The 26,255-nt window shown below is 41.4% G+C and overlaps 1 protein-coding gene across 4 annotated transcripts in view; it reads right to left on the bottom strand.

Moving 5' to 3' along the window:
* The window catches only part of TET1 (tet methylcytosine dioxygenase 1), a 135,820-nt gene extending 111,174 nt beyond the window's left edge, over positions 1-24,646 (bottom strand). For 3 of the 4 annotated variants that reach the window (XM_058696521.1, XM_058696523.1, XM_058696524.1), the window contains exons 1-2: positions 24,254-24,646; positions 14,685-16,713 (exon numbers count right to left, since the gene is read on the bottom strand). In XM_058696521.1, coding sequence (XP_058552504.1) covers positions 14,685-16,592 — 1,908 coding nt within the window. In that variant the 5' untranslated portion in view covers positions 16,593-16,713; positions 24,254-24,646. Of the gene's footprint in view, positions 1-14,684; positions 16,714-17,304; positions 17,424-24,253 lie in introns of those variants that run through there. The other variant, XM_058696522.1, reaches the window with a different exon arrangement.
* Between the last annotated feature and the right edge of the window lie 1,609 nt (positions 24,647-26,255).

The following is a 26,255-nucleotide window of genomic DNA, read 5'->3' as shown; positions in this document are numbered from 1 at the left end:
AGAGATTAATTCTTTAATTCTCCTTTATCACAGTGAAAAAAGTGCCTCTACTACTTGCTAGCCATGGGGAATTAAGCACAATTTTTAAAGTGGGTTTCTATTTACCAGTCTGCAAAATCAGAGTCCAAACACTTAAACTTCACCGATCACTGTCAGGATCAATTATGGTAACATTAAGACTTTTAGCAGTGTCTGGCCCATAGTAGACCCTCAATAAACGTTAATTTCTATCTTCTTCCTTTCCTTTGCCAGTTTCCTGTTTCAAGTCAAAGAAGTTTAAATTTTGTTAAAATCTTATGTACCCAATTAGCAATGAAGATAGAGTTCCCTAGTTGTTAGTTATTTAAAAAAGATAAAAGTTAAACACTATTGTTTTGTTTTCCTGGTTTTTAAATTTTTGTTTGTTTTAACATCTCATAATGCACTTGAAAATATAATTAGGTGGGGCGCCTGTTGGTTGAGCTATTGGCTTCAGTTCAGGTCATGATCTCACGGCTTGTAGTTTTGAGCCCTGCATCTGGCTCTGTGCTGACAGCTCAGAGCCTGGAGGCTACTTCAGATTCTGTCTCCCTCTCTCTCTGCCCCTCCCCCACTCACATTTTCTCTCTCTCTCTCTCTTCTCTCTCTCTCTCTCGTTCGCTCACTCTCAAAAAAAAAAAGTAAAAGAAAAAAAGAAAGAAAGAAAATGGAATTAGGTGAATAAAGGCATTTGAATTTCTATATTACCTAGGACAATCTCCCTGCAGTTTTGTATTAACTCCTAAACAATTTACTTACACACACACACACACACACACATGGCTTTCTAAATCTAAACAGTATCAACTCTGCCCAAATTTCATTCCTTGCATAAACTGTGGACTTCCATTGCCTTATCTTCCCACTTCTTCCTGTCTTGATCCTATGTTTGCTCTTTAACGTAAAATTCACCACAAAATGATATTGCATATGAAATCTATATGAAAAGGGCACCTGGGTGGCTCAGTTGGTTGAACGTCCAACTTCTGCTCAGGTCATGATCTCATGGGTCATGGTTCAAGCACCACAAAGCACCACATGGGGCTTGATGCTGTCAGCTCAGAGCCTGCTTTGGATCCTTTATCCCCCTCTCTCTGCCCCTCCCCTGCTTGCATTCTCCCATAAATAAATAAATAAATAGATAGATAAATAAATAAATAAATAATCTGATATGAAAATAAGCTGTAGTGTAAGTGTCTAGAATACAGCAAACACCAAAACCCTCTCATTATACCAAGAAAAAAACTGTACCGTCATCATCTCACTGGAAACCACAACTATAATTCTATATCACATGGGAACAGTGAAACCAATTCATTCATAAGGCACCTTAATCCTCCAAAGAAAATGCTTTTGCAGATACTGCAAAACAGTGTGTACTGACTACTTCTGAGTACTTCAGTTGCTTTGCTCTAAATAACATGAATCAAGTGGCGAGAGGGAAATGGCTGAAAGTAATGAAATGAATACACAAATCTCTTCAAGGATGTAGTGACCACCACGTTTAGGCACCTAGTGTTTAGCAGGCACACTGCCAGGCCTTTTATAGACATCACTTCTGCTCCTCAAGTCACAGGTCTGTCACAATGTTATGAATAAATCCATTCTCATACTGATGACCGTGTGGGGAATAATCAAAACTCAGTATAACTGGTTTTTCCTTTTTTTTTTTTTTTTTAAAAATTTTTTTTCAACGTTTTTTATTTATTTTTGGGACAGAGAGAGACAGAGCATGAACGGGGGAGGGGCAGAGAGAGAGGGAGACACAGAATCGGAAACAGGCTCCAGGCTCCGAGCCATCAGCCCAGAGCCCGACGCGGGGCTCGAACTCACGGACCGCGAGATCGTGACCTGGCTGAAGTCGGATGCTTAACCGACTGCGCCACCCAGGCGCCCCTAACTGGTTTTTCCTTATCTGTAGGAATAGTTGTCAATTTCATTCCTTCAAATTTGTAAAAGAGCGGTATGATTCTCTTACCTGTTTTACTTTTGGGAAGTGAGAGACATAATTGCACAGTTCTATGAAATCTAATAAAAGTCACGGACCATCTCTACAGAAAAATGCATATAAAAATAATATACTGTAAACTAATATAACACTGTATGTTAACTATACTGAAATATATATATATATATATATATATATATATATATATATACATATGGCATAAAAATTTAAGTTTTACTTAATTTATTTTTTTAATTTACATCCAAGTTAGTTAGCAATATAGTGCTCAACAATTTCAGTAGATTCCTTAATGCCTCTTACCCATTTAGACCATACCCCCCCCACAACCCCTCCAGTAACCCTGTTTGTTCTCCATATTTAAGAGTCTCTTATGTTTTTTGTCCCCCTCCCTGTTTTTATATTGTTTTTGCTTCCCTTCCCTTATGTTCATCTGTTTTGTATCCTAAAGTCCTCATCTGAGTGAAGTCCTATGATATGTGTCTCTGACTAATTTCACTTAGCATAATACCCTCTAGTTCCATCCATGTAGTTGTGAATGGCAAGATTTCATTCTTTTTGATTACAGCATATAATTTTGAGGGAATGGGATCACAGAACACTGAAGCCCATCCTGATTAAAAAGCCTCTAATGCAGAAATTCTATTTTTATGATTACTGAAATATTGTATGAGTGTTGGGATCATTTAAACCGGGATCAGCGGTGCCTGGGTGCCTCAGTCAGTTAAGCTTCCAACTTCAACTCAGGTTCATGATCTCAAAGTTTGTGGGTTTGAGTCCTGAGTCAGGCTCTATGCTGACAGCTCAGAGCCTAGAGCCTGCTTCAGGTTCTGTGTCTCCTTCTCTCTCTGCCCCTCCCCAGCTAGCACGCTCTTTCTCAAAAATAAATAAACGTTAAAAAATTAAAAAATAAACTGGGATCAAATTGGTCTTAGTAATTCTTGTCTAGCAACCAAAATACATGTGCAAATTTTAGTAGGACTAAAGAACTAACATAATGATAGCAATTTAAAATTTTTGGTGTTTCTGTAAATGCTAAAAATTTACCAAGTATCTAATCTGATCTGGCTAGTATCCAGTCATTAGTTAGAAATGCTGAAATGCTACCTCAATCACCATCTTTTTTAAAAAAATTTTTTTTCAACGTTTTTTATTTATTTTTGGGACAGAGAGAGACAGAGCATGAACGGGGGAGGGGCAGAGAGAGAGGGAGACACAGAATCGGAAACAGGCTCCAGGCTCCGAGCCATCAGCCCAGAGCCTGACGCGGGGCTCGAACTCACAGACCGCGAGATCGTGACTTGGCTGAAGTCGGACGCTTAACCGACTGCGCCACCCAGGCGCCCCTCAATCGCCATCTTTGAGAAAGCAAATAAGATGTGTTAACCAAAAAACAATGTAACAGAAACTTCAGTCTCTCATTTTGGGAGAAGGAAATAAACCTGACTTTCCAAAAAATACCTTTACTGTAAATACAAACCTCAGGTTTCTAAAAACGGTAAAGATTTGGAAACCATTAGGCATTAACATTAGAAAAATACTAAGTATTTTGGTTACGTTAATACTTTTAGCTTGAAATAAAGGACTAATGATTCCAGTATCAAGGAAAAATCTGAAATAGAAAACAAGATTTATCCTGAAAAAAGTTCACTACCATACAAAAAACTGTAAGAAATTGAAGCATCCGCCAATGGAAAATAATTTAGTAGAGTTAAGTTTATTTTTCACAGTTTCTAAGTCTTTACAAAATTTTAATTACAAGGGAAAATGTGAAAAAAGGAGAAGAAACACATTTACCTGATTTGACTTCAACTATGTGTTTTTAATGCAGAAAAAATACTCAACTTTTTATATATATGCCATAAACCAATATACGTATGGGGGTTACCTCTGGTAGAATTATAGTTCTTTTTTTCTTGCTCCTAAACTTCCTTTTTTTTAATTAAAAAGTTTTTTGGTTTTTTTTAGTTAACAGGGTTTCTTTGGTAATATTTATTTATGTATTTATTTTTAATTTTTTTTAATGTTTTATTTTTATAAAGAGAAAGAAAGAGAGAGACAGAGTGTGAGCAGGGGAGGGGCAGAGAGAGGGAGACACAGAATCTGAAGCAGGCTCCAGGCTCTGAGCTGTTAGCACAGAGCCCAACGCAGGGCTCGAAGCCACAAAACTTGAGATCATGACCTGATCTTATGTCGGAAGCTTAACCAACTGAGCCACCCAGGTGCCCCAATATTTATTTTTGAGACAAAGAGACAGCATACAAGCGAGGGAGAGGCAGAGAGAGATGGGGGCAGAGGATCCAAAGTGGTCTCTGCACTGAGAGCAAAAAACCTGATGCAGGGTCGAACTCGTGATCATGACCTGAGCCAAAGTTGGAGGCTTAACCAACTGAACCACCCAGGCGTCCCCCCACTTTTTTTTAAACATGTTTATTTATTTAGAAAGAGAGAGAGTGGGGAGGGGGAGGCAGAGAGTTTGAGAGAGAATCCCAAGCAGATTCCCTGCTGTCAGCACAGAGCCAACACTTGGGGCTCGAACTCAGGAACCATGAGAGCATGCTTGCCCTGTGCCAAAATCAAAAGCCAGACACTCAACGGATTGAGACAGCCAGGCGCCCCCAATGTATCTTTTTCAAAAGCACACTGCAGGGGTGACTAGATGACTCAGTTCGTTAAGCACCTAACTTGAGCTCAGGTCATGATTTCATGGTTCATGAGTTGGAGCCCCCCATCGGGCTCTGTGCTGAGAGCTCAGATACTGGAGCCTGCTTCAGATTCTGTCTGTCTGTCTGTCTGTCTGTCTGTCTCTCTCTCTCCCCTCTCCTCCGTTTATGCTCGGTCTCTGTCAAAAACAAATAAACTTTAAAAAATAAAATGTTTAAAAAGCACATTGCAAATCATCATTATACCCTATATGTACCTATCTATATGTGTCAAGCAACTCTTGATCTTGGGGTTGTAAGATCCAGCCCCACGTTGGGTGTAGAGATTAGTTAATAAAAAAAAATCTTTTTAAAAATAAAATAAATTAAAAAAATAAAAAGATACATTGCTATGTCAGAGATACACTGAAGTCTTAACATTTTTATTTTTTTAATTTTAGAGAGAGGGTGTGCATGAGCAGAGGAGAGAAGCAGAGGGGGAGACGGAGAGGGAGAGAGGGAGGGAAGGAGAGAGAGGGAGAGAGGTGGGGGGTGGGGAGAGAGAGAGAGAGAGAGAGAGAGAGAGAGAGAATCCCCAAAAGGTTCCATGCTCAGCATGGAGTCTCACATGGGGCTGGATCCCATGACCCTGTAATCATGACCCTAGCTGAAATTAAGAGATGGACCCGCAACCAAGTGAGCCACCCAGGTGTCTCCCATTTTTTTCAAAGTCTTACATCTTTTATAAGATTTCATTCTTTCATTTATTAACTGAATCATTTGTTCACCAAACATTTATTGAGCAATTATTATGTGCTAGTACCTGCTAAATCCCAGGCTTGGGCTTTAAAGTAATTTAAACATCTCACTTCTAATCACTTTTCTCTCTGTAGGGCAACACTGACTTTTTTTTAAGTTTATTTGAGAAAGAGAGAGAGAGAAGAGTCTGAGTGGGGGAGGGGCAGAGAGAGAGAGAGAGAGAGAGAGAGAGAGAGAGAGAGAGAATTCCAAGCAGGCTCCACACTGACAGTGTAGAGCCAGATATGGAGCTTTAACTCAGGAACTGTGGGATCATGACCTGAGCTGAAACCAAGAGCCAGACACTTAACCGACTGAGCTACCCAGGCACCTCTATGACTTTCTTTTAAGAACTGTGACTCAATAATTTTTTTTTAGTTTATTTATTATTTTTTAAATAATCTCCACACCCAACATGGGGCTCAAACTCACAACCGGAGATCAAGAGTCACATGCTCTTCTGACTGAGCCAGCCAGGTGCCCCTGTGACTGAGTATTAATGGAACATAATTAAAGTGGAAGAAAAGCAAGGTTTCTCTTTTGTTTCCTTCATAGTCAACTGAAGAGCTAATGATAATTAGCCAAGCTTTCTGGATACTCATGACTTGAGTACTGAATCTCATTATCAGATTAATAATCTGAATTACTTTGATTAGTTTGATTCACTTGCTAGTTGTATTATTTTAATATGATAATAATGCAAAAAGAGAAGAGCTTGCCTCTCTCCTGGTAACACAAGTACCACATGCATCAAAGTGCAACAATGACTGGCTACTTTATAAAGAGAATGACTGTTGCAGCTTTGAAATCATGAACTCTTGAAATACCATTTTGGAACATGAAAACCAAGAGTCTGACCAACAAAAGGAACTATGGAGTTAAGTTCTGTAGTAAAGTGAACATGTACCATACTATGGTGCTCACTATCATATAATAGTCTAATGTGGATAATGCTGACACTAGATGAAGGTGTTCTCCAGTTCCACACACTTTCCTTCTTGGTTAAGATGATATACACAAAATGGCAGGTAAGATTTGAACCATATTGACAAGATTCTGGAAACTAACACCTGAGGTCAGAATCAATCAGGGTCACCATGGTTTTGTTGACATAGTTGGGGTTTACACATGCAAGGATCCTAGACACCAAAGGGTTTTTTCCCTACAGTCAGCTCTGTCCTGGATACGCTACCAAAGCCTCAGTAGTGATCCAAAGAGATTCCTTAAAGGCATATTTAAGGACATACAACATCTGCCCTCAATTGAAGGAGTTAGTAGCAAAAATTTGTTCCATATGCCGTATACAACATAAACCAAAATGAGTTCCGACTGTTTATAAATACTAAAAAAGCAGTAGCCAGGAGAGGCTTGTCCCACCTCACTCCCACTAGAATGAAAAAAATAAAATAAAACAAATATGTCAGCCAATTCTGAAATGATAGCTCTGGAACCAGACTGTTACCACACTATTCACAAAATAGCGGACAGTCAGTGGCTCAATTTGTATCATACAATACTACTGGACTTTTAGCTTTGCAAGTATAACTTATGGGGGTATTGTTATTCGTCCAGAGAGAATATGCATTAGCTAAGAAGATAGCATGGTAACAGCACATTTTACAGTGTTTTCTAGTATACTGCTATTTAATCTGACCAAACATATAATAACCCTTCAATACTTTGGGAAAAAATCATTAACTAGAGTAAATACAAGAGATTATTTCAATTTGGCAGCCAAATAAATCAACAACTGCTTGTTGATTTAATTAATGTTAATTAAATGTGTGATGTACTATACCCCGACCATTAGGATACAGATATATAATTCAATACCCTGCGCTCAGAAACATATCAACAAACAGCTGTGTTTTGTTTACTTTTGTTTTTGTACACACTAAAAATTATTTGCAAAAGTGTAGTCTGGCCAAACACCTACTCTCTGCCTCTAAAAAGTACCCCCTTTCTTTTTTTTTTTCCTTACTTGTAACATTATCAAACAAACAGGGTAATGCGTAGGTCATAAAATGCTAAATTACAAATACACAGAGGTATCACCAGCCAAGAGTAAAATCCTAGATGCCTATGAATTATAAAGTTAGTGGTTTAAATTATTTGCATTTTGGACTGTTCAGACAGTAACCTGAACTAAATTTGGCAGAAAAATAATATTTTATATTTCAGCCAAAAGATATCTCTGCGGAGACTATCTAACCACCTTGTTGACAAATAAAAACAATTCTTTGTGGGAGACAAAAATGTGATCTATGACCAAAAAAAAGCAATAGTAGCTAGCTTTTTGGGAAACGGCACATGCTAAGTATATTTTAGACAAAAAAATTTTTTTAACAATTCTGTTTTTAAAATGTACATTTGTTTAGGGCACGTGGGTGCCTCAGTTGGTTAAACGTAGACTCTTGATTTTGGCTCAGGTAATGATCTCATGGGTTCATGAGATAGACCTCAACATCAGGTTCTACACTGCTAGTGTGGAGACTGCTTGAGATTCTCTCTCTCCCTCTCTCTTCATCACAATAAATAAACATTAAAAAAAATTATTGGGGTGCCTGGGTGGCTCAGTCGATTAAGCATCTGACTTCAGCTCAGGTCATGATCTCCAAGTTCAAGAGTTCAAACCCTGTATCGGGCTCTGTGCTGACAGCTCAGAGCCTGGAGCCTGCTTAGGATTCTTTGTCTCCCTCTCTCTCTGCCCCTCCTACCAGTGCTCAGGCACACTCACGCTCTCTCTCTCTCTCTCAAAAATAAACAAACATTTAAAAAAAATTTTTTAGGGGCGCCTGGGTGGCACAGTCGGTTAAGCGTCTGACTTCAGCCAGGTCACGATCTCGCGGTCCGTGAGTTCGAGCCCTGCGTCAGGCTCTGGGCTGATGGCTCGGAGCCTGGAGCCTGTTTCCGATTCTGTGTCTCCCTCTCTCTCTGCCCCTCCCCCGTTCATGCTCTGTCTCTCTCTGTCCCAAAAATAAATAAAAAACGTTGAAAAAAAAAATTAAAAAAAAAAATTTTTTTTTAAAGAATAACTTAAAAAAAATAATTATCCATCTTGACTCCTTATACCATACGCAGAAGTCAATTCCTGATATACTTTACATCTAAATGTGAAAAGTTTAAAAAAGTGACTTTTTAAAATTTATTTATTTATTTTTGAGGAGGGGAGGGGCAGAAAGGGAGAGAGAATCCCAAGCAGGCTCCGCGCTGTTAGCACTGAGACTGAGGTGGGGCTCGAATGCACAAACTATGAGTTCATTTCCTGAGCCAAAATCAAGAGACAGGTGCTTAACCGACTGAGCCAGCCAGGAGCCCCAAATAGACAAAATTTTCTTAAACAGGACATAAAGGAAAGAAAGCATTGGTAAGTTGAACATTGAAGTTAAAATTTTCCATTCATTAAAAAGCATGATAGGGGTGCCCGGGTGGCTCAGTGGGTTGAGCGTCTGATACAAACTTGGTTTGTTTGTGAATTCGAGCCCCACATCGGGCTGACTGCTGTCAGTCTGTCAGTGCAGAGCCTGCTTCAGAGCCTCTGTTCTCCTCTCTCTGCACCTCCCCTGATTGCACTCTCCTAAAAATAAAAATATTTCAAAAATTAAAAAAAATTTTTTTTTATCAATAAAACATAATGGGGCTGCCTGGGTGGCGCAGTAGGTTAAATCCTCCAACTCTTGATCTCTGCTCAGGTCATGATCTCATCGTTCATGAATTTGAGCCCCCCAAGGGGCTCTGCACTCATGGTGCAGAGCCTGCTTGGGACTCTGTCTCTCCTTCTCTCTGCCCCTCCCCCACTTTTGTGCACACTCTCTCTTTCAAAATAAATGAATAAACTTAAAAAAATTTTTTTCAACATAATAAACTCTTAAACAAACTTTAAAAAGGCATAATAAACTCTTATAAACCAATAATGAAAAGGCAGAAAAACCAATTTAAAGATGGACAAAGACTATCTAAATGGCTAAGAAGCAACTAAAAAGTAGCTCAATTTCATTAGTTATCAAGAAAATACTATGTAGTGATACCACTACACACCCAACAAAGTGATTAAAGAAGACAGAAAATAGCAAATGTTGACAAGGATGTGGAGAAAATAGAACTCTCATACATGACTGATGAAGAGTCTTAATTGGAACAACCACAGCTGTTGAGTAATAACGAAAGCTAAACATATGCATAGTCTATGACCCAGCAATTCCATTCCTAGGAATATACAACAGAACACACACATATATTCACCAAAAGACATTCATGATAATGTGCACAGTAGCAGTACTGTTCATTAAGAGTAGAATGGATGAATGTATTGTGATACAAACATACAATGGAACACCATACTGCAATAAAAATGAATAACTATAAGCAACATTACTGAATATTAAGCAAAGAAACCAGAAACAAGAGTTTACAATTGTTGTTTGTTCCCTCAGAATGAACTTCCCTCAGAGAAGTGTTCCCTGTGTTCTCCTCTGCCTCTCCATCACTTTTGGATGGGCAGATCTATCTACTGCCAGAGTAAGGACAACATAATACATTCTTCAGGATCAGCTTTGTCAGTGATAAAAGTGACCTTTTGGAGGAGGGGAAGAGCAAGAGAGAGCAAAAAATATGAGTATCAAGTATAGGGGGAAATGTGAAATAGAATATCAACAGGGGTATCTGGGTGGCTCAGTCGGTTGAGTGTTGGACTCTGATTTCGGCTCACATCATGATCTCACCGTTCAGGGCATCCAGCCCTCTGTCAGACTCTGCAATGACAGCGCTGAGCCTACTTGGGATTCTCTCTCTCCCTCTCTCTCCCCCTTCCCTGTGTGTACCCTCTCTCTATGAAAATAAATTAACATTTTTTTAATGTGGTTTTAAAGAATATTTAAAAAATGGGGGAACCTGGCTGGCTCCATCAGTAGAGCATGAGACTCTTGATCTCAGGGTTCTAAGCTTGAGCCCCAAGGTAAGTATGGAGATTACTTAAAAATAAAAATCTTGAAAAAAAGGAGGAAAATCTCTTAGAGTTGAAAGCTAAGCTCGCTAATAGATTTAGAAGAAATGATGGAAACAGAATCACCATTTGGCAGCCATCAGGCAAAACTCACTAATAAATGTAAAACTAGGGGGTAAAAGTTTGAGGGATAGCAGGATATTTACAAAGTCTCAGTCTCCCTCTAAGATATTCATTAAGTATATAAAGTGAAAACTACTGACTTTACAATGGAGAATTCTGGAAGATATTACCTTAAGCAAGAGATCAAAATTAAGATCATAGGAGTGCCTGGGTGGCTCAGTAGGTCAAGCGTCCAATTTCAGCTCAGGTCTTGATCTCAGGGTTCATGAGTCTAAGCCCTGCATCAGGGTCTCTGCTGTCAGTGCAGAGCCTGCTTTGAATCCTCTGTCTCTCTCTCTCTCTCTCTCTCTCTCTCTCTCTGCCCTTCCCCTGCTCATGCTCTACCTCAGTCTGTCTCTCAAAATAAATAAATCTTAGGGGCGCCTGGGTGGCGCAGTCGGTTGAGCGTCCGACTTCAGCCAGGTCACGATCTCGCGGTCTGTGAGTTCGAGCCCCGCGTCGGGCTCTGGGCTGATGGCTCGGAGCCTGGAGCCTGTTTCCGATTCTGTGTCTCCCTCTCTCTCTGCCCCTCCCCCATTCATGCTCTGTCTCTCTCTGTCCCAGAAATAAATAAAAAACGTTGAAAAAAAAAAATTAAAAAAAAAAAATAAAATAAATAAATCTTAAAAAAAAATAAGATCATAATAGTAGGACAAACTGACATCATGTCCCACCTGATAAGACATTCCTACAAAAATGTATAACCCAGACCTCATCATGAGGAAACATTAAACAGACTCAAATTACAAAAGAAGTGATCTGCACTTTGTAAAAGCATCATAAAGGATGAATCCTGAGGAACTGTCCTATGACACCCCCTGAAAAAATAGAGTATGTATTGTATGATTCTATTTATATCAAATTCCAGAAAATAAAAAATCTATAGTGACAAAAGATACTATTTGCCTAAACAGAAAGGGTGCAGGGAGGGGGTAGGGACTACAAAGGGGCACAAAGGAATTTTTGGAGGTGATGGCTTTTGTGCTAATAGTTGCACAGTGTATACATTATGTCATAGCTATCAAATTATATACTTTATATTCTCTCTCTTAAAAAAAAATTTTTTTTAATGTTTATTCATTTTTGAGAGACAGAGAGAGACAGAGTATGAGCAAGGAAGGGGCAGAGAGAGAGGGAGACACAGAATCAGAAGCAAACTCCAGGCTCTGAGCTGTCAGCACAGAGCCCGACGCGGGGATCAAACTCACGAACTGCAAGATCATGACCTGAGCTGAAGTTGGACGCTTAACCAACTGAGCCACCCAGGCCCCCCCCACTTTTTTTTTAAATTTATTTATTTTTGAGAGAGAGAGAGTGTGTGAGTGAAGGAGGGGAAGAGAGAGGGGGAGAGAGAGAACCTCTGTGCTATCAGCACAGAGACCAATGCAAGCCTGACTGAGGGCTAGAACCCACAAACCATGAGATCATGACCTGAGCCGAAATCAAGAGTCAGATGCTTAATCAACTGAGTCACCCAGGTGCCCCTGCTTTATATTGTCTTATCATTTAACTTATTTAGCACATATCACCATGCCAAGTCTAGACAGGCACTAGAAAAACAACCTGGGGAACACACACAAATAGTTGTGGCACAGTGAGGGGTGAGTGAATGGGTGGAGTCTTGTCAGATAGGGAAAGGAAGAATGTGTACCATAAACATGGACACTGAAGTTGGAACACACATGGTGAGCTTGGGGAAATACAAGTAGGTGGATACTACTGAAACTTCAAGATTAATATGAGAAGCAGTGACAACAAACAAGACAGAGGTCAGCTGTGTCAAGATCTTGAAGATCTTGTATTTCATGCTAAGAAACTATGCTTCACCTGTACTTGGCAGGCACCAAAAGCTTTGCTCTATTTTTGTTTTGTTTTGAGTGAGATATATCACACATACAGAAGAGCACTAAATGTATTTAGGTAAGAGAATCATCAGGGATTTAGAAAGAAAACTCAGACTGTACTCAAGGAGAGGTTGTTCAACATCCTGACTTCTCTGCTAGCCAGTACACTTACAACTATATCCCCAGGGCACAACCCAGAGTTGAAGTGCAGTAAATACTTGCTGTGAGAGAGAGAACACTGAAATGTCCCAATAAGGGATAAAGGCATCGTCTATAGAAGTGGCTAAGAAAATGGAGAGGAAGGAGTGCTCAGATCTCATAAACAAGAAATCTAGAAGAGGGAGAGGAAGGGATCAACGATGACTGAATTTTCCATTTTGGGTGACAATGCAGACGGTAAGCCATTAAGCCAAATATGTAATGACAAAAGAGGAGCAGGTTTAGGAAAAAAGAAAACAAATTCACTTACACCTATCAGAGACAGAGTGAGTACCTTCGGCAATGATGCCATTTGGCAATCTTACAAATCAGGAACTTACGAGGGAGGTCTCTGCTGTAAGATACTGCTGCTGCTAGGTATTGTCCATGTACGTTTGTAAACCATCAGGTTGCTGGCCACTCCCACACGTGTGAAGCGACTTGAGTAAAAATTACTCATTGCAGTAAGGTTTGGAATAACAGAGTATTTTATTTACTTAAAAAATTTCTTTAACGTTTATTCAGTTTTGAGAGACAGAGTGTGAGCGGGAGAGGGGCAGAGAGACGGAGACACAGAATCTAAAGCAGGCTCCAGGCTCTGAGCAGTCAGCACAGAGCCCGACCTGAGCTGAAGTAGGATGCTTAACTGACTGAGCCACCCAGGTGCCCTTGGAATAACAGAGTATTTTAGAAACACCTTAGGGGTGCCTGGGTGGCTCAGTCGGTTAAGCGTCCAACTCTTGATTTTGGCTCAGGTCATGATTTCATGGTTCATGGATTCACAAGCCCCACATGAGGCTTTGCATAGACTGTGGAGTCTGCTTGGGATTCTCTCTCTCCCTCTCTCTCTCTCTGCCTCTCCCCTGCTCACTCTCGCTCTCTATCTCAAAATAAACATTAAAAATTTTGAAGGAAAGCAAAAATAATATACAAACAAGGAAGAGGACAAAACATAAGAGACTCTTAAATATAGAGAACAAACAGAGGGTTGTTGGAGGGGGAGTGGGCTAAATGGGTAAGGGACATTAAGGAAGATACTTGTTGGGATGAGCACTGGGTGTTATACATGGGGGACGAATCACTGGAATCTACTCCTGAAATCATTGTTGTGCTATATGCTAAGTTGGATGTAAATTAAAATATTAATTAATTAATTTAAAAAAATTTTTTTAATTTAAAGAAACACCTTAAATGCCCATCAATATATGATTAGTTAAATGTCTGATCTCTTGTTTGCAATGGGTCAAATAGAAAGTCAGCATTTTGGATAGATAAGAATGAAATAGAAAAGACTAACTTAAATTTAAGTTCACAATTCTTTAAAATTAATCTCTTCTACTATACCTTTATTCACAGCAGACACAAAATAAGCATAACTTCAAGTGAGTGATCTAAAAATCATAAAACACCAAGTTGGCATGTGTTTTAAAGGTCTGAAAAGCAAGTTTAAGTATTAACCAAGTTCCATAAAAACCTTTAAATAAAGTCTAAGTCAACCAATACTTTTAGTACCTTAGGTTCATCAACTGTAATAATGAGAACTAAGGTTTATGTACCACTTTAGAGTTTACAAATTCTTTTTAACTTCTGGTGACCATTTAATCCTAACCACATGAGATATGTAGAGCAAGTGGAAATCACCTACCAAAAGGTGCGATGAAAGCTTTATTGTTGTTTCACCTTCAAGGCAAATTTTCAAAATTAACGATACCGACCATTTTATTCTTTCAAAAGAAAAGAAGTTTAACTCCTCTGGTTCCTCAAGCTGCAAGGGAGTTAATGAATGTTCCACTGTTAATTTAAATTTAAGTTAAACCTGTAACTTCCAAAAAAAGACACACAACTAGCCAAAATAAGGCAAAGTGGAAATCTTTGCAAAACCATGTTTCATGTCACTGCTCTGTCTCATCAAATCCTTTAATGTAAAATTTTATGTTCTAGTTTTTTGAGACAAATTCTAAAAATAAGCTAATGTATCACTGCACAAGACATATTTCAGGTAGATCCATACATTCTTATAGATAATACAACATTTTATCAAAGTAAAGTGTTCTGCACAAATCACTCTATGAAAGTCTTACAGACGTCTCCCAGCCCCTGGGACGTTTACTTACCTCCGAAGGCACAATGACGGATGGTTTCTTTTTCAGTTCCTCACATTTCCTCTTCTTACAGATCTGATGGCTATTCTTTCTGTTCTTACAGTAAGTACATTCACCACAATTGGTCTTCTGCTGGCAGGGCCCACACACCCCACACCGCTTTCGTTTCTTCTTTTCCAAAGTAGGTAGCAAAGTTGTATAGGAGGAAGGGGTGGCCCTGGCAATTGAACCTGGCCTAGATACCACTGTGGTATTGATGTCAACCATGCTGGTCACGCTGATCTGGGAGCTCCCTCCTTCCAATTTGCTGGGACCAGCCTGGGAGAGTTGGGTAATGCCCTGTGAAGCATGGAAGAGTCCTCTCTCAGGGGCTAAGGTGAACGCCTGAGTGTTAGCTGGCAGAAAGCTTATATGAACCTGCTTCTGATTTTCTATATTGCTAATAGTCATCACAGGAGGTACCGAACTTATCTCAGAGTTTAATGATGGCTGAGGAGTGTGACCTGAGCCCAAAGGCAAAATCTGCATTGCTCCCTGGACCTCAAGCCCATATGAAACAGTGCTCTGGGGCTCAGGCCATTCTGGGAGAACACTATAGGTAGCAATTGGGTTTAGCGGAGCAGGAACAAAGATAGGTGGGTCTGAGGCAGTACCGCCACCCATCCCAAGGATTTGTTGGTCTAGGATAGCACCAAAGACCTCTCCTTGGACTGGAATAGCACCAGGAAACTCTGGTGGGGCTGGGGTTTCATCCAGAGCCTCTCTGTGTACTGGGTTAGCACCAGGGACTTCCCATTGATGTGGGACAGCACTAAAAGCCTGTCCTAGGACAGGGGTGGTATCAGGAATTGCCTGTTGATCTGGGGTAGCTTTGAGTACCTCTTGATTATCTGGTTTAGCACCAAGCGTTTCTTGTTCAGAGCTTGCCAAGAGGAGTTTTATTAATGAGGTAGGATATATTGACCCACCAATGGACAAACAGTTTCTAAGGTCCAATTCAGGTATAACCTTATTAAAGCTGGAGGTGGGGTAGCAATCATGTTCACTTTTGATAGGATCCAGGTAAGAATCAGATAGCTTAAGAGATTCTACTCGTGAACCCAAATCTTCTAACTGAATGCTGGAGTTTCCTTCGTAAGTAACCTTGAGGGCTGCTCTTTGGAGCAAAGGAGCACACAGAGTGTCCTGAGCAAACATTCTAGGTGAATCACTTGTATCAGTCAATGTCTCTTTAGAGAATAGTCCTTCACCACCATGTGTCCCTTCCAATGACCCAGAAGGGATCTCTACTGCAGGACCACTGTGAGTGGAGATATTTATTTTGGTATCCTCCACCTTTTGGGACCAAGACTGGGTTGTCTCTTGGCTCTCACCTTCAATTAAAGATGCATTTTGTACACCAATTAGATTCTCTGTATCAGGAGCAATTAGGGGAACTTGGGTTGGAATTGAATCATTTTCTGAGTGTTTCACTCCTTTGTCAGTAACTACATTACAATCACATTCATGTTGCTTTTCTAAATGCTTAGCAGGTGGAATTTTCTTAGGTTTGGCTATGATCACTGGAGGTTGGGAGAGTCGTCTGCTAAGAGAGGTACTTCGGAGAGCCATTGTAAACCCATTGCAAGTTAAGGATTCTGGGTTCTGAAAAAGAACCTCAGTCCTATCCAAATTCATTCGTGCCGCTCCAGCTCTTGTCAGAAGGCTTCTGACTGGCATAGGTGTTTTGGGTTCTATTTTTTTCTTAACATCTCTTTCTTGAATTAATTGCTTTACTCCTTTTCCAGGGCTCACAGTCTTGACTGATGCCACATTTTTATTGGCTAGCTTAGATGTCTTCTTCAGTTGGCTGCTTTTCTTTCTGTTTAGATCTTCCCTCCTGATTAGTCTGGAAGGCCTTGCATGGCGGGATCGAGACATAGCTACAGAGTAGGAATAAATGAAAGGGCACAAGGAACAGAGTCATTGGTCCTTTGGAAAGTCTCGCCTCTGAGGAGAATCTGAATGTACCATGGTTGAGTTCAGCCCACAAAATTTTGGTCTGAAATAACAAAAAAAAAACATTGGAAGTGAGTCTTTTTCCTATGTATTCTCCCATTTGAAATAAAACACTAACAATTATTAATCAAAATTGGGAATGAGAATGTTTACTGCAAAAGAAAAATATAATAAACACAAAAGATACTAACATATCCTTTAAACCCCAGATTCACAAATAAAGCTCCTTTAATTACTGTGACAACTGATTTAGCTGATGAAGTTCTACGAACAGGGTAAGCATGTGGGTTATTCTACATTAGAAACCACAGTTGTTGTAGGTACATGTAGTTTAAAGATCAAATCCCAATCTTTACAAATTTTGGATACTTAAATTATCCATTAATCTTTCCTCAGCATATCACCACACAAGATGAGGTATCATCTGGTAAAACCAGAGGAAGAAGTTTATATAATTCAAGAAACTCTACTCGGAGATCTAGTAATATTAATACCACATTCCAATTAATAATCTACAAATTTTAAGCTTTACACATGCACACAAAAATGGCATAAAATCTTAGAGGAGTTAGTATTGACAGATTAGGTTACAGATAAGACTCACGGGTCCAACAAATATCTGTTGAGTACCTACTATGTATAAGGAAGGCATTGTGGTGGGCACTGCCCACACCCAGAAATGAGGTCCCTCTTTTCTCTTTCACCCGACTTAATCCAAAGACTGCTGGTTCTAAATCCCTTCTACCAAGGATCCCAAAAGTCTCATGATGAATGCCTAGGCAAGGAAATTGGAAATAAAGAGAAAATGAGATAATTAGAACAGTAAAGCATACTAGGCAAGCAACTATTATTTGAAAGGTAAGCAAGAAAAAGGAGAAAATGAAAGGGGACTAAGAGCTACCACTGTCTTTTGGTCTCCTTTGATTGCTTACCCTAACCCAAAATAAGACCAAACTATGAGCAAGAATGAAGCTCACCATACAAGATGTATCAGTCTATTCCCTAAAGATCACAGAATCAAGAGTGGGACAGCTGGGTTGGTGAGGATTCTTTAACGGTTAACACGTTGTTGGATTTGTAAGAAAATATGTTGTAGGAGAATAGTTACCAAAAACTTGGTCTGCAACCAAGTGATCAACAGTCTGTGGCAAAATCAGGGGCAAAAAGGGCAGTATAAAGTTTTTCCATAAAGTTGAACTTATTCATTTTAGACAACTCTTCCTTATTCTGAAATGCCTCCCTGTTTTCTCTCATTAAAATGTCCTTTCTTTTAGAAAAGTAAAAGTCCTTTATTTTTTTGAAAAGGTAGGGATAGATTTATTTTATAATGTTATTACTTGGCCAAGTAAAAACTTGACAGCCCTCTATCATTCTCAAGTTGTGCATTTGTTTTTGTTGCACTGATCTGATCCAGGTAATCCTGGGACACACTGGTGGGTTTAGTGGCTAGAGAGATGTGCCCCATCAGAAAGCTGCGAGTTTGAATTTGTGATCACCTGCTAGTTCCTTCCACATCCTATTTAACTGAATCAAGGTTTCTACATCTGAACTGAGGTCGTTTTGAGGTATCATTGGGCTCCTACAGGAAAAGCTTATGTGAGGTTGAGGAGGGAGCGGGGAAGGTAGGGGAAGGACTTTGGAAATAGGCAGACTTGGGTTCAGTTTCCAGCTCAGAAACATTACTAGCCACGTGATTCTGATAAATTCTTCAGTCTCTCTATACCTCAGTTTCCTCATGTGTAATAGAATAGGAAGCATAATAGTACTGACCTCACTGGGTTACCATGAGAATAAAATGAGATGAGCTGTGTAAAACTTAGCATAGTGCTGGCATATACTTAGGTGTTTAATAATAAATGGGAACTTAAAAAAATAAAGGCTGCTTATAACTCCAAAAAACAAAAACAGAGAGATAAGCTAAATGGTTATCATTATAGAATCAGTTTAACCCAGTCTGCCATACACTGCAAAACAAGATTTAGTTCTTTTGTTTCTATTATCACCTAACACATAGTAAGCTACACACTGCAATAAAAGACCCCAGAGCACTCATTGAGTTAAAGTCAAAGCATTGTGCCTTTAGGATATTTTTCTCGGGGCGCCTGGGTGGCTCAGTTGGTTAAGCGGCCGACTTTGGCTCAGGTCATGATCTCATGGTTTGTGGGCCTGAGCCCCATGTCGGGCTCTGTGCTGACAGCTCAGAGCCTGGAGCCTGCTTCAGATTCTGGGTCTCCCTCTCTCTCTGACCCTCCCCCATTCATGCTCTGTCTCTCTCTGTTTCAAAAATAAATAAACATTAAAAAAAAAAAATTAAGATATTTTTCTCTCTGTGCCCCTCCTGCACTTTCTATCTCTCAAAATAAATAAGTAAACTTTAAAAAGAAATAATGATAGCCTTTTTGTTTCTTTTTTTTTCTTTAAGATTTTATTTTTAAGAAATCTCTACACCCAGTGTGGGGCTCAGACTCACAACCTTGAGATCAAGAGTCAGAACCTCCACCAAGTGAGCCAGCCAGGCACCCCAAGACAGATTTTTGATTTTTTACTTAGTTTTTCCCCCAAGACAGACTTTTTAATTATTTTATTTTTTAATGTTTATTTATTTATTTTTGAGAGACAGACATTGAGTGAGCATGAGCGGGAGAGAGAGAGAGAGAGAGAGAGAGAGAGAGGAAGACAGAGAGTCCAATGCAGTCTCAAAGCCATCAGTGCAGAGTCCATGAGGGGCTTGGGGCTTGAACTCACAAACTGAGATATCATGACCTCAGCTAAGGATGGACGCTTGGCCAACTGAGCCCTCAGGCAAGTGCCCCGTCCCCACCTCAAGATAGACTTTTTAAATGGGCAGTGATAATACTAACTACAAGAAAAATAAGTTTGATAAATGTGTGCTAAATACAAACACTAGACTGGAGAATACTGGAGTTCTTGGTATCTAAGCTTACTGCTTTCCCCCTTTAAAAAAAAAAAAAGGGTTTTGGCTTGCACTAATTTTTTGGCTGTGAAAAACTGTTAGATATTTTCTCCAAAGACCATTGCTTTTTGTACCAGTATTTTTAGAAAACAAAAGACATTCCAATTCTAATCTCCAGAAAGTCAGCAGTCTTTATAAGGATGTTTTTTCAGATAGCAAAAAGCAATTCTTTCCATTCTTTAGAAATTCAACAATATCAGTATAAGCTTGCTTTATCTCTTGTATCAAGATTGCATTTCTAAAAATTATTAGGAGCATATAATCTAGGTATTGCAATAGGCCACGAAAATTAAAATTCACGTTATGTAGGCAAGTAATCTGGATATACCAGAAGGTGTCATGGGATCTGCCTTTGAAAGTAGTTTATAAATTGATCTCAGCCTCATATATTCTTTTATATTTTTAAATTAAAGTGCTTTAGAAATTCAGCCTTGTAATTAAGATAATGTTTACCATTCAAACCTTATCTCCTGAAAAAGAGCCTGCCAAGGAAATGGAAAAGGTATGAGCAACATGGATTGGGAAGATGTGGTCTCTTTAAATGGTAACAGCCTTTTTATGAGATCGTGAAAGAGGCCAATGACCCCTGAAAAACCCAACTGCAGGGGAGAAACCACTGGGTACCACCCAGCCAAAGAAATAGACAATCAGAAACAAAATAAGGGCTCCCACAAGATCCTAATTTTATCACCCAAGGCTCCAATGATGAAATGTGACCTTTTGTGATAAACTAAGTTATCCCCAGGGCTGAACTCTGGGAGGAGAGGCAACAAGCTTTTTTTGAAATTTGTGTGTGTGTGTTGGGGGGGGGGGGGGGGGGGAACAATGCAGTCCATTCTATTAAATAGGTTCCTATTTAAATATGAAGTTATCCCCACAGATCTCCTGAAAACTATTTTCCTTGTTAACCTATACACATTATTAAATACTCCATTTCCCCCTTTTTTGTTACTTTTATTTATTATAGAGTACTTAAGTCCTACAAAAAGGTATATTTACAACCAAAAACTAATTCCACTTCCATTTTTCATTTCTGATGAAAATTGACGTTTCAATATTTCTCAAAATCAATTTTATTCTACCCTAGAATATATTGAAGAGTTCTGAGTGCTACAGAGATAGATATAGGATAACACGATCAGAGCAGAAAATAAGAGAATAGTGTCTCTGTTATTAAATACAGATCATAGGTCCTAATTATTTGCAATTGATACTATTCTGTGGGTTCTTATTTTCCTGGAAGAGAAAACAAAAAGAAACAAGCAAACAAAACTCCCAACAATTGTGAGATATAAAACATTAGTTAACAAATCTTTTCACCACAGGGCACCACAAATAAAAATTCTTTTTACTAAAATATCCTTCTGATGTAGAGGACTAGAGCAGTAGGAGATTCAAGAGGCCAACACATAATTTGAAACATGAAAAGACATGATGCCAACCTAAAGTAGAGAGTATAAGGTTAAAGACAGAGGGAAGAAGTGGCAGGAGCAGGCAATAAATATTTGACTGTCTAAGGATTGACTAATTATTCACAATTTAAACTTAACCTAACCAAACTGGTGAACAAATAGGATCAGGTATTTTCCTCAATATTATTTGAGCTTACTAAGTACTCAATCTTTCCCTACAGAGGGCCTTTTTTATAATTACTGAAGTAATTCCCTGGTCTAGAAAATAAAAAGTGACTTCATGAACTATGTCAGTTGTCTGTAAAGGACAATATTGACAACAGCACCATGTCAGAAAATCTTCTCCCACCTCCATCCCTCCTCCTTCTTCTGGATCTCCCAAAGTCCCTTGGGCAGGAAGTGGCTGAACTGATGTAACCATCCAGCCCGCAAGTCAATTTAAAATTATATTGCAACCCTTCCCACTACCAGCAGTGGCCAAAAAAGTGGTGAGTATTTGCATTCATATGGCTGGAGGCAAAAGAAGCTCTGATTTCAGAGTCGCTCCATTCAGCTCCTTAGAATTTAAAGGCTACTGCACTTGACTGAGAAATACAAGACTTACAACATTTCTTTTAAAAGGTACCACCTGACTTAGTTTCCTCCAGCAACTAAGTTCTACATCTAAAGGAAGAGGAGGTGGGCGGGCGGCTTGCAGTTCCTAGATAGTCTTCTACCACAGGAAGTGTGAGAGCCCTCTGCACAAGGAAAGGCTGTTCAAGGAAACTCACTAGAATGCCAGCAGATTTAGTCAAAGGCTCCTTCCATATGTAAAACACCCCTGCTGCCCTGCAGAGAGCAAGAAAAAAAAAGGCCTAAGAGAGCCACAGAAAAGGGAAGGGAGAAGTTAAAATGGAGATGGAAGGATTCTTCCAAAAACAAGAAAAGTATAAAACACACTGGGAATAGTAAAAAGCATAAGAAGGAAGAAAATGTCTAAAGGGGAAGGGGGAGTGGGCGAAAAACTTAAGGGGAAGACTTTTGTAGTAATAAAGCTAGAATGTAAAAAAGATAACTGGGATCAAAACGCTGAAGACTAAAGGTAAAAAAACCTAGGGGAGAGAAAAAAGAAATTTAATTGTGCAGGGAAAGAAAAATAGATGCAAAGAGAGAGTGGGGGAGGGGATGGACAAACCAGATAAAGAAGATTGGAGAGGGAAGAGAAACAAAGAGCAGAAACAGTGGTGATCCAAACCTCAGACCCATCAATTCTGGAAAACCAGAGCTGAGTGCCATAGTTAATTCTCATTATAATGGTAAGTGATGGTCGCAGAGTTGTAAATCTGAGCTACTAATCTGTGCAAAGAGAAAGGGACGGGGTGTGCTAATAACTCCAGAATATCTTGATTCTGAAGTTTAACCGAAATCATAACCTGGCTTTAAACACTGTCAGAGGCTGACAACCAACCTATTTAAGATCCCTTACTTGGGGAGGGAAGTGTAACTCAAAACTGGTAAAATCAGGAAACACGCCCAAAATCACAGTGCCGAAGTCTTTCAGTTCTTGGAAATAATACGGACTAATCTCCAAGCATCTCCTTATCTATGCACCTATCTGGTGCACCACCCTTGTTTAATTGTAGTCATACATTCCTGATCTGCTCTAAATAATTCTTGCCCTAACTGGTTAACAAGCCCCAAATACATGTATAGATGCATATATATTTGGCATCTTGGGCCTTAAGAAACCATCGTCTTTATTTTACTATATATCGTCGGAGGGGGAGGAGAAGGGAAGGTGAGCACATTTCGTTCAGGGCAGACCTGAGGCTGCTACCCTACAGCGCCGCCCTTCAACTCATCCCGGTGCGGTGCGCAGCGCACCCGGCGGACACTAGACCGTGCACCTTATCTTTAACTCGCTTAAGTCTCGAAGCACTTAACCTTTATCTCTTCATAAGCTATTATACCATTACGTATTGTGCAGCTCATTTGGTGCCCGAGAGTGGAACCGGGGAGAAGTGGCACAGGGGTAACCTATGCAAAATGGTTAATTTGGGAAAATGACGAGTTGGGGGCGGGGGAAAGACTCCTAATCCAAGCAATTTTTGTTCTTGGTGATATATTCATTTTTATTGGGTCAGAAATGCGCAATTTGGGTTCCCCATTCACGTGGAAGGCTACTGGGGCGGGTGGGTAACCTCCTGACCACTTTTAGTGGAACTATACGGACTGCAAGTAGCCCTTCCAGAAGCCCTATCAGTTGAGGGTGTGGGTGAGAAGCAGGGCCGGGAAGGGAGGAAGAGAGGAGAGGGGGAGAGGGAGAGAGATCCAGCCCCGTCCCCTCACGACACGTGAAGTGCCTGCGGCCCTGGCCGGGACTCGGCCCCTCCCGGACGGCACCGCTGGTCGGAGGCACCCAGCTCTGCGCACCTCCCACCCCGGGGGCCAGCTCCCCGGACCCTGCGGGTGGGACTGACCAGACCGCAACGCCAGCGCGCTCCGCAACCCGGTGGCGCCCAAAAGAGGTTTTCAAAAGCCATTTTGACAGAACACTAATTCTACTCCCTATTCCCTACTTCCCGGATCGCTGTAACTCCAGGTCACCTCGGGTCAGACTCTAAAGTTTCATCTATGAAGTTCCTTCCCCGAAATGCTCAGGGAGGGAAGTGCCAACAGTTTCCCAAAGAAATCTGTCCCCTACACAAGCATGGGGGAGGGAGAAACCCTGTTTGGGGGTGCGCTTGATTGTGCGCCAGGACGGGCTCCTCACCCGCAACTTGCCCTAACTCTGCCTTCTCACCTTAAGGAGCCAGACCTGCGACTCTCCTACGAGGCGCATCAATCTCCGGCACTTTCAGGGATCCCCGCAGGCACACTTGCCCTCCCCCAAGCCCGGTTTGCGGCGGCGCCCGGGGTCCGAGCCCGCGGCGCCCCCGCCCCGCTCCCCTCGTCCAGCGCCGCAGCTGGGCCTCCGGGGCCGGCGGCCGCGTCCTCCGGCCGGGAGCATTGTTTACCACCCGCAACAAAAGCGCCCCAAGCGGCTCGGGGCAGGGGGTCGCCGCGGGGAGTGGGCCCACCCTAGCGGACCCGGAGGACCCGCGGACGCCGAGCTCCGGCCCCGACCCAGCCCTAGCCGAGTACCGCCCCTCGCACCCCCTTCCGGCCTCGGTGTGAGGGTCCCTGCAACCCTGCCCTCTGCCCCAGCCCCAACTCACCACTGGCCGGCGCCGGCTCCGAGGGCAGCGCGCGTGCCCCAGGCTCCAAGCCCGCACCAGCCCTCGGGTAAACTTTCCAACTCGCGCTGGTCCCCACAACTTGAGAGCCCAGAGTCTCGGCGGGCACGAGGGGCGCGAGCGGGCCCCGGGCGGACACCTACCGGCTGCCTGGCAGGGTCAGGGCCCGAGACCCTGGGGTGGGCGGCAGCTTCCCAAAGGTCCACAGAGGAGAAGCAGGTAGAGTTGCATGACTGGGGCGGGGCAGGGGGTTGTCCCAGGGGGCAGACCCGGGAGCCGAGGGGCCGGCGGCTGCGCGCACAAAGCAGTGCGGGAGCGGATTGCGCTGCCACTCCCCGCCAGGTCAGCCCCCCGGAGCAGTAGTGTCTCCCCAGGACAGACCTCTGGGAGTGAAGCAGGGGCTCTGCCTTTGCTGGACCCTGCACCGCTGAGCGAGAGTCAAAACGCGAGCTGGATTTCCCCAAACTGGAGCTGGACTCCCCTCTCGACCCTTACCCCTCCCCTTAGCCCTCCTCTCTCATAACACCTTGTGTGGTGTGTGTGTGTGTGTGTGTGTGTGTGTGTGTGTGTGTGTGTGTGTGTGAGATGTCAAAGGAGAGTATTGGATAGGGAGAGAGGTGTTAAGGTTTTCTTGTCATTATCTTTTTTCGGAGGAGTTCTTGGGCTGAGAGAAAAATTTTAGGGTTTCTAAATTGAATGTTTATAGAGAGATCAAGGGAGTGCCAGATCAAAGATGACACAATTGAGCAATATCTGGGTTGCAGACAATGGTAAACTGCCCTCAACACTAAAGAGAGGCCAGAGGACGGTTGTGTTTCCTTGACTCAACACTTGATGTCTGCAGATGTCATAACATTTTTTGTTAGCTATCTGGCCTTGTATGTTGAGGGTGGTCATATTCACTTTATGGATGAAAAATTGAAGACATCGGAAGAAGTAAGTTTTTAGCATTAAAAAGAATAACCAAGTGGCATTATGCCAAAATTAAGACTCAATGGGGCATTGGAATTTCTCCCTAAATGTTTGATGGCTGTTGCTTCTTCCAGCAGTCAGTCATTACACAGACAAGGAAATCCAGAGCTTTCATGGGCTCACTGTGGTAAGGAAAATGCTGTTCATGGAACTATCTTTCCTCCCAGGTCAAACTTCAACCGAAGAGAAAGATTCATTCTGTCATTGCCTTCAACACCATTCTACCCCCATTCTGCACATAATTTGTATTCTTATTATACTTGCTTTAATAAGCATAACCAGATTGTTCTTTTGAGATAGATTCCTAAACTTTCAACCTTTCTCACTGATTGATTCATTCAAATTTATTCTTCAGCCAGGATATAGGTATACAGAGATGAATAAAAATTGCCTCTTGCCCAGGAAGAACACACATTCTGGGTTGGCAAGCAGAGCAAATGAACACTACAGTGTTTTCAGTGCTACAGTCAGATAAATACGTTAGTTGGAGGAAATTTAAAATGTGGCTTTTAAAATAAATCTTATCTTAGGAGCCTGGGTGGCTCAGTCGGTTAAGCGGCCGACTTCGGCTCAGGTCATGATCTCGCGGTCCGTGAGTTCGAGCCCCGCGTCGAGCTCTGTGCTGACAGCTCAGAGCCTGGAGGCTGTTTTGGATTCTGTGTCTCCCTCTCTCTCTGACCCTCCCCTGTTCATGCTCTCTCTCTCTCTCTCTGTCTCAAAAATAAATAAACGTTAAAAATTTTTTTTAAAAAAATAAAATAAATCTTATCTTCAAAAACGGACTCTTTTCAATGTCTAAAAAAACCTAATTATTGGGGCGCCTGGGTGGCGCAGTCGGTTAAGCGTCCGACTTCAGCCAGGTCACGATCTCGCGGTCCGTGAGTTTGAGCCCCGCGCAGGCTCTGGGCTGATGGCTCGGAGCCTGGAGCCTGTTTCCGATTCTGTGTCTCCCTCTCTCTCTGCCCCTCCCCCGTTCATGCTCTGTCTCTCTCTGTCCCAAAAAAAAAAAAAA

The sequence above is a fragment of the Neofelis nebulosa genome, chromosome 13 (genome assembly GCF_028018385.1).
Source record: "Neofelis nebulosa isolate mNeoNeb1 chromosome 13, mNeoNeb1.pri, whole genome shotgun sequence".
Lineage (NCBI taxonomy): Eukaryota > Metazoa > Chordata > Mammalia > Carnivora > Felidae > Neofelis > Neofelis nebulosa.
The sequence above is the reverse complement of the archived record's forward strand: the minus strand, read 5'-3'. Positions and strand labels throughout refer to the sequence as shown.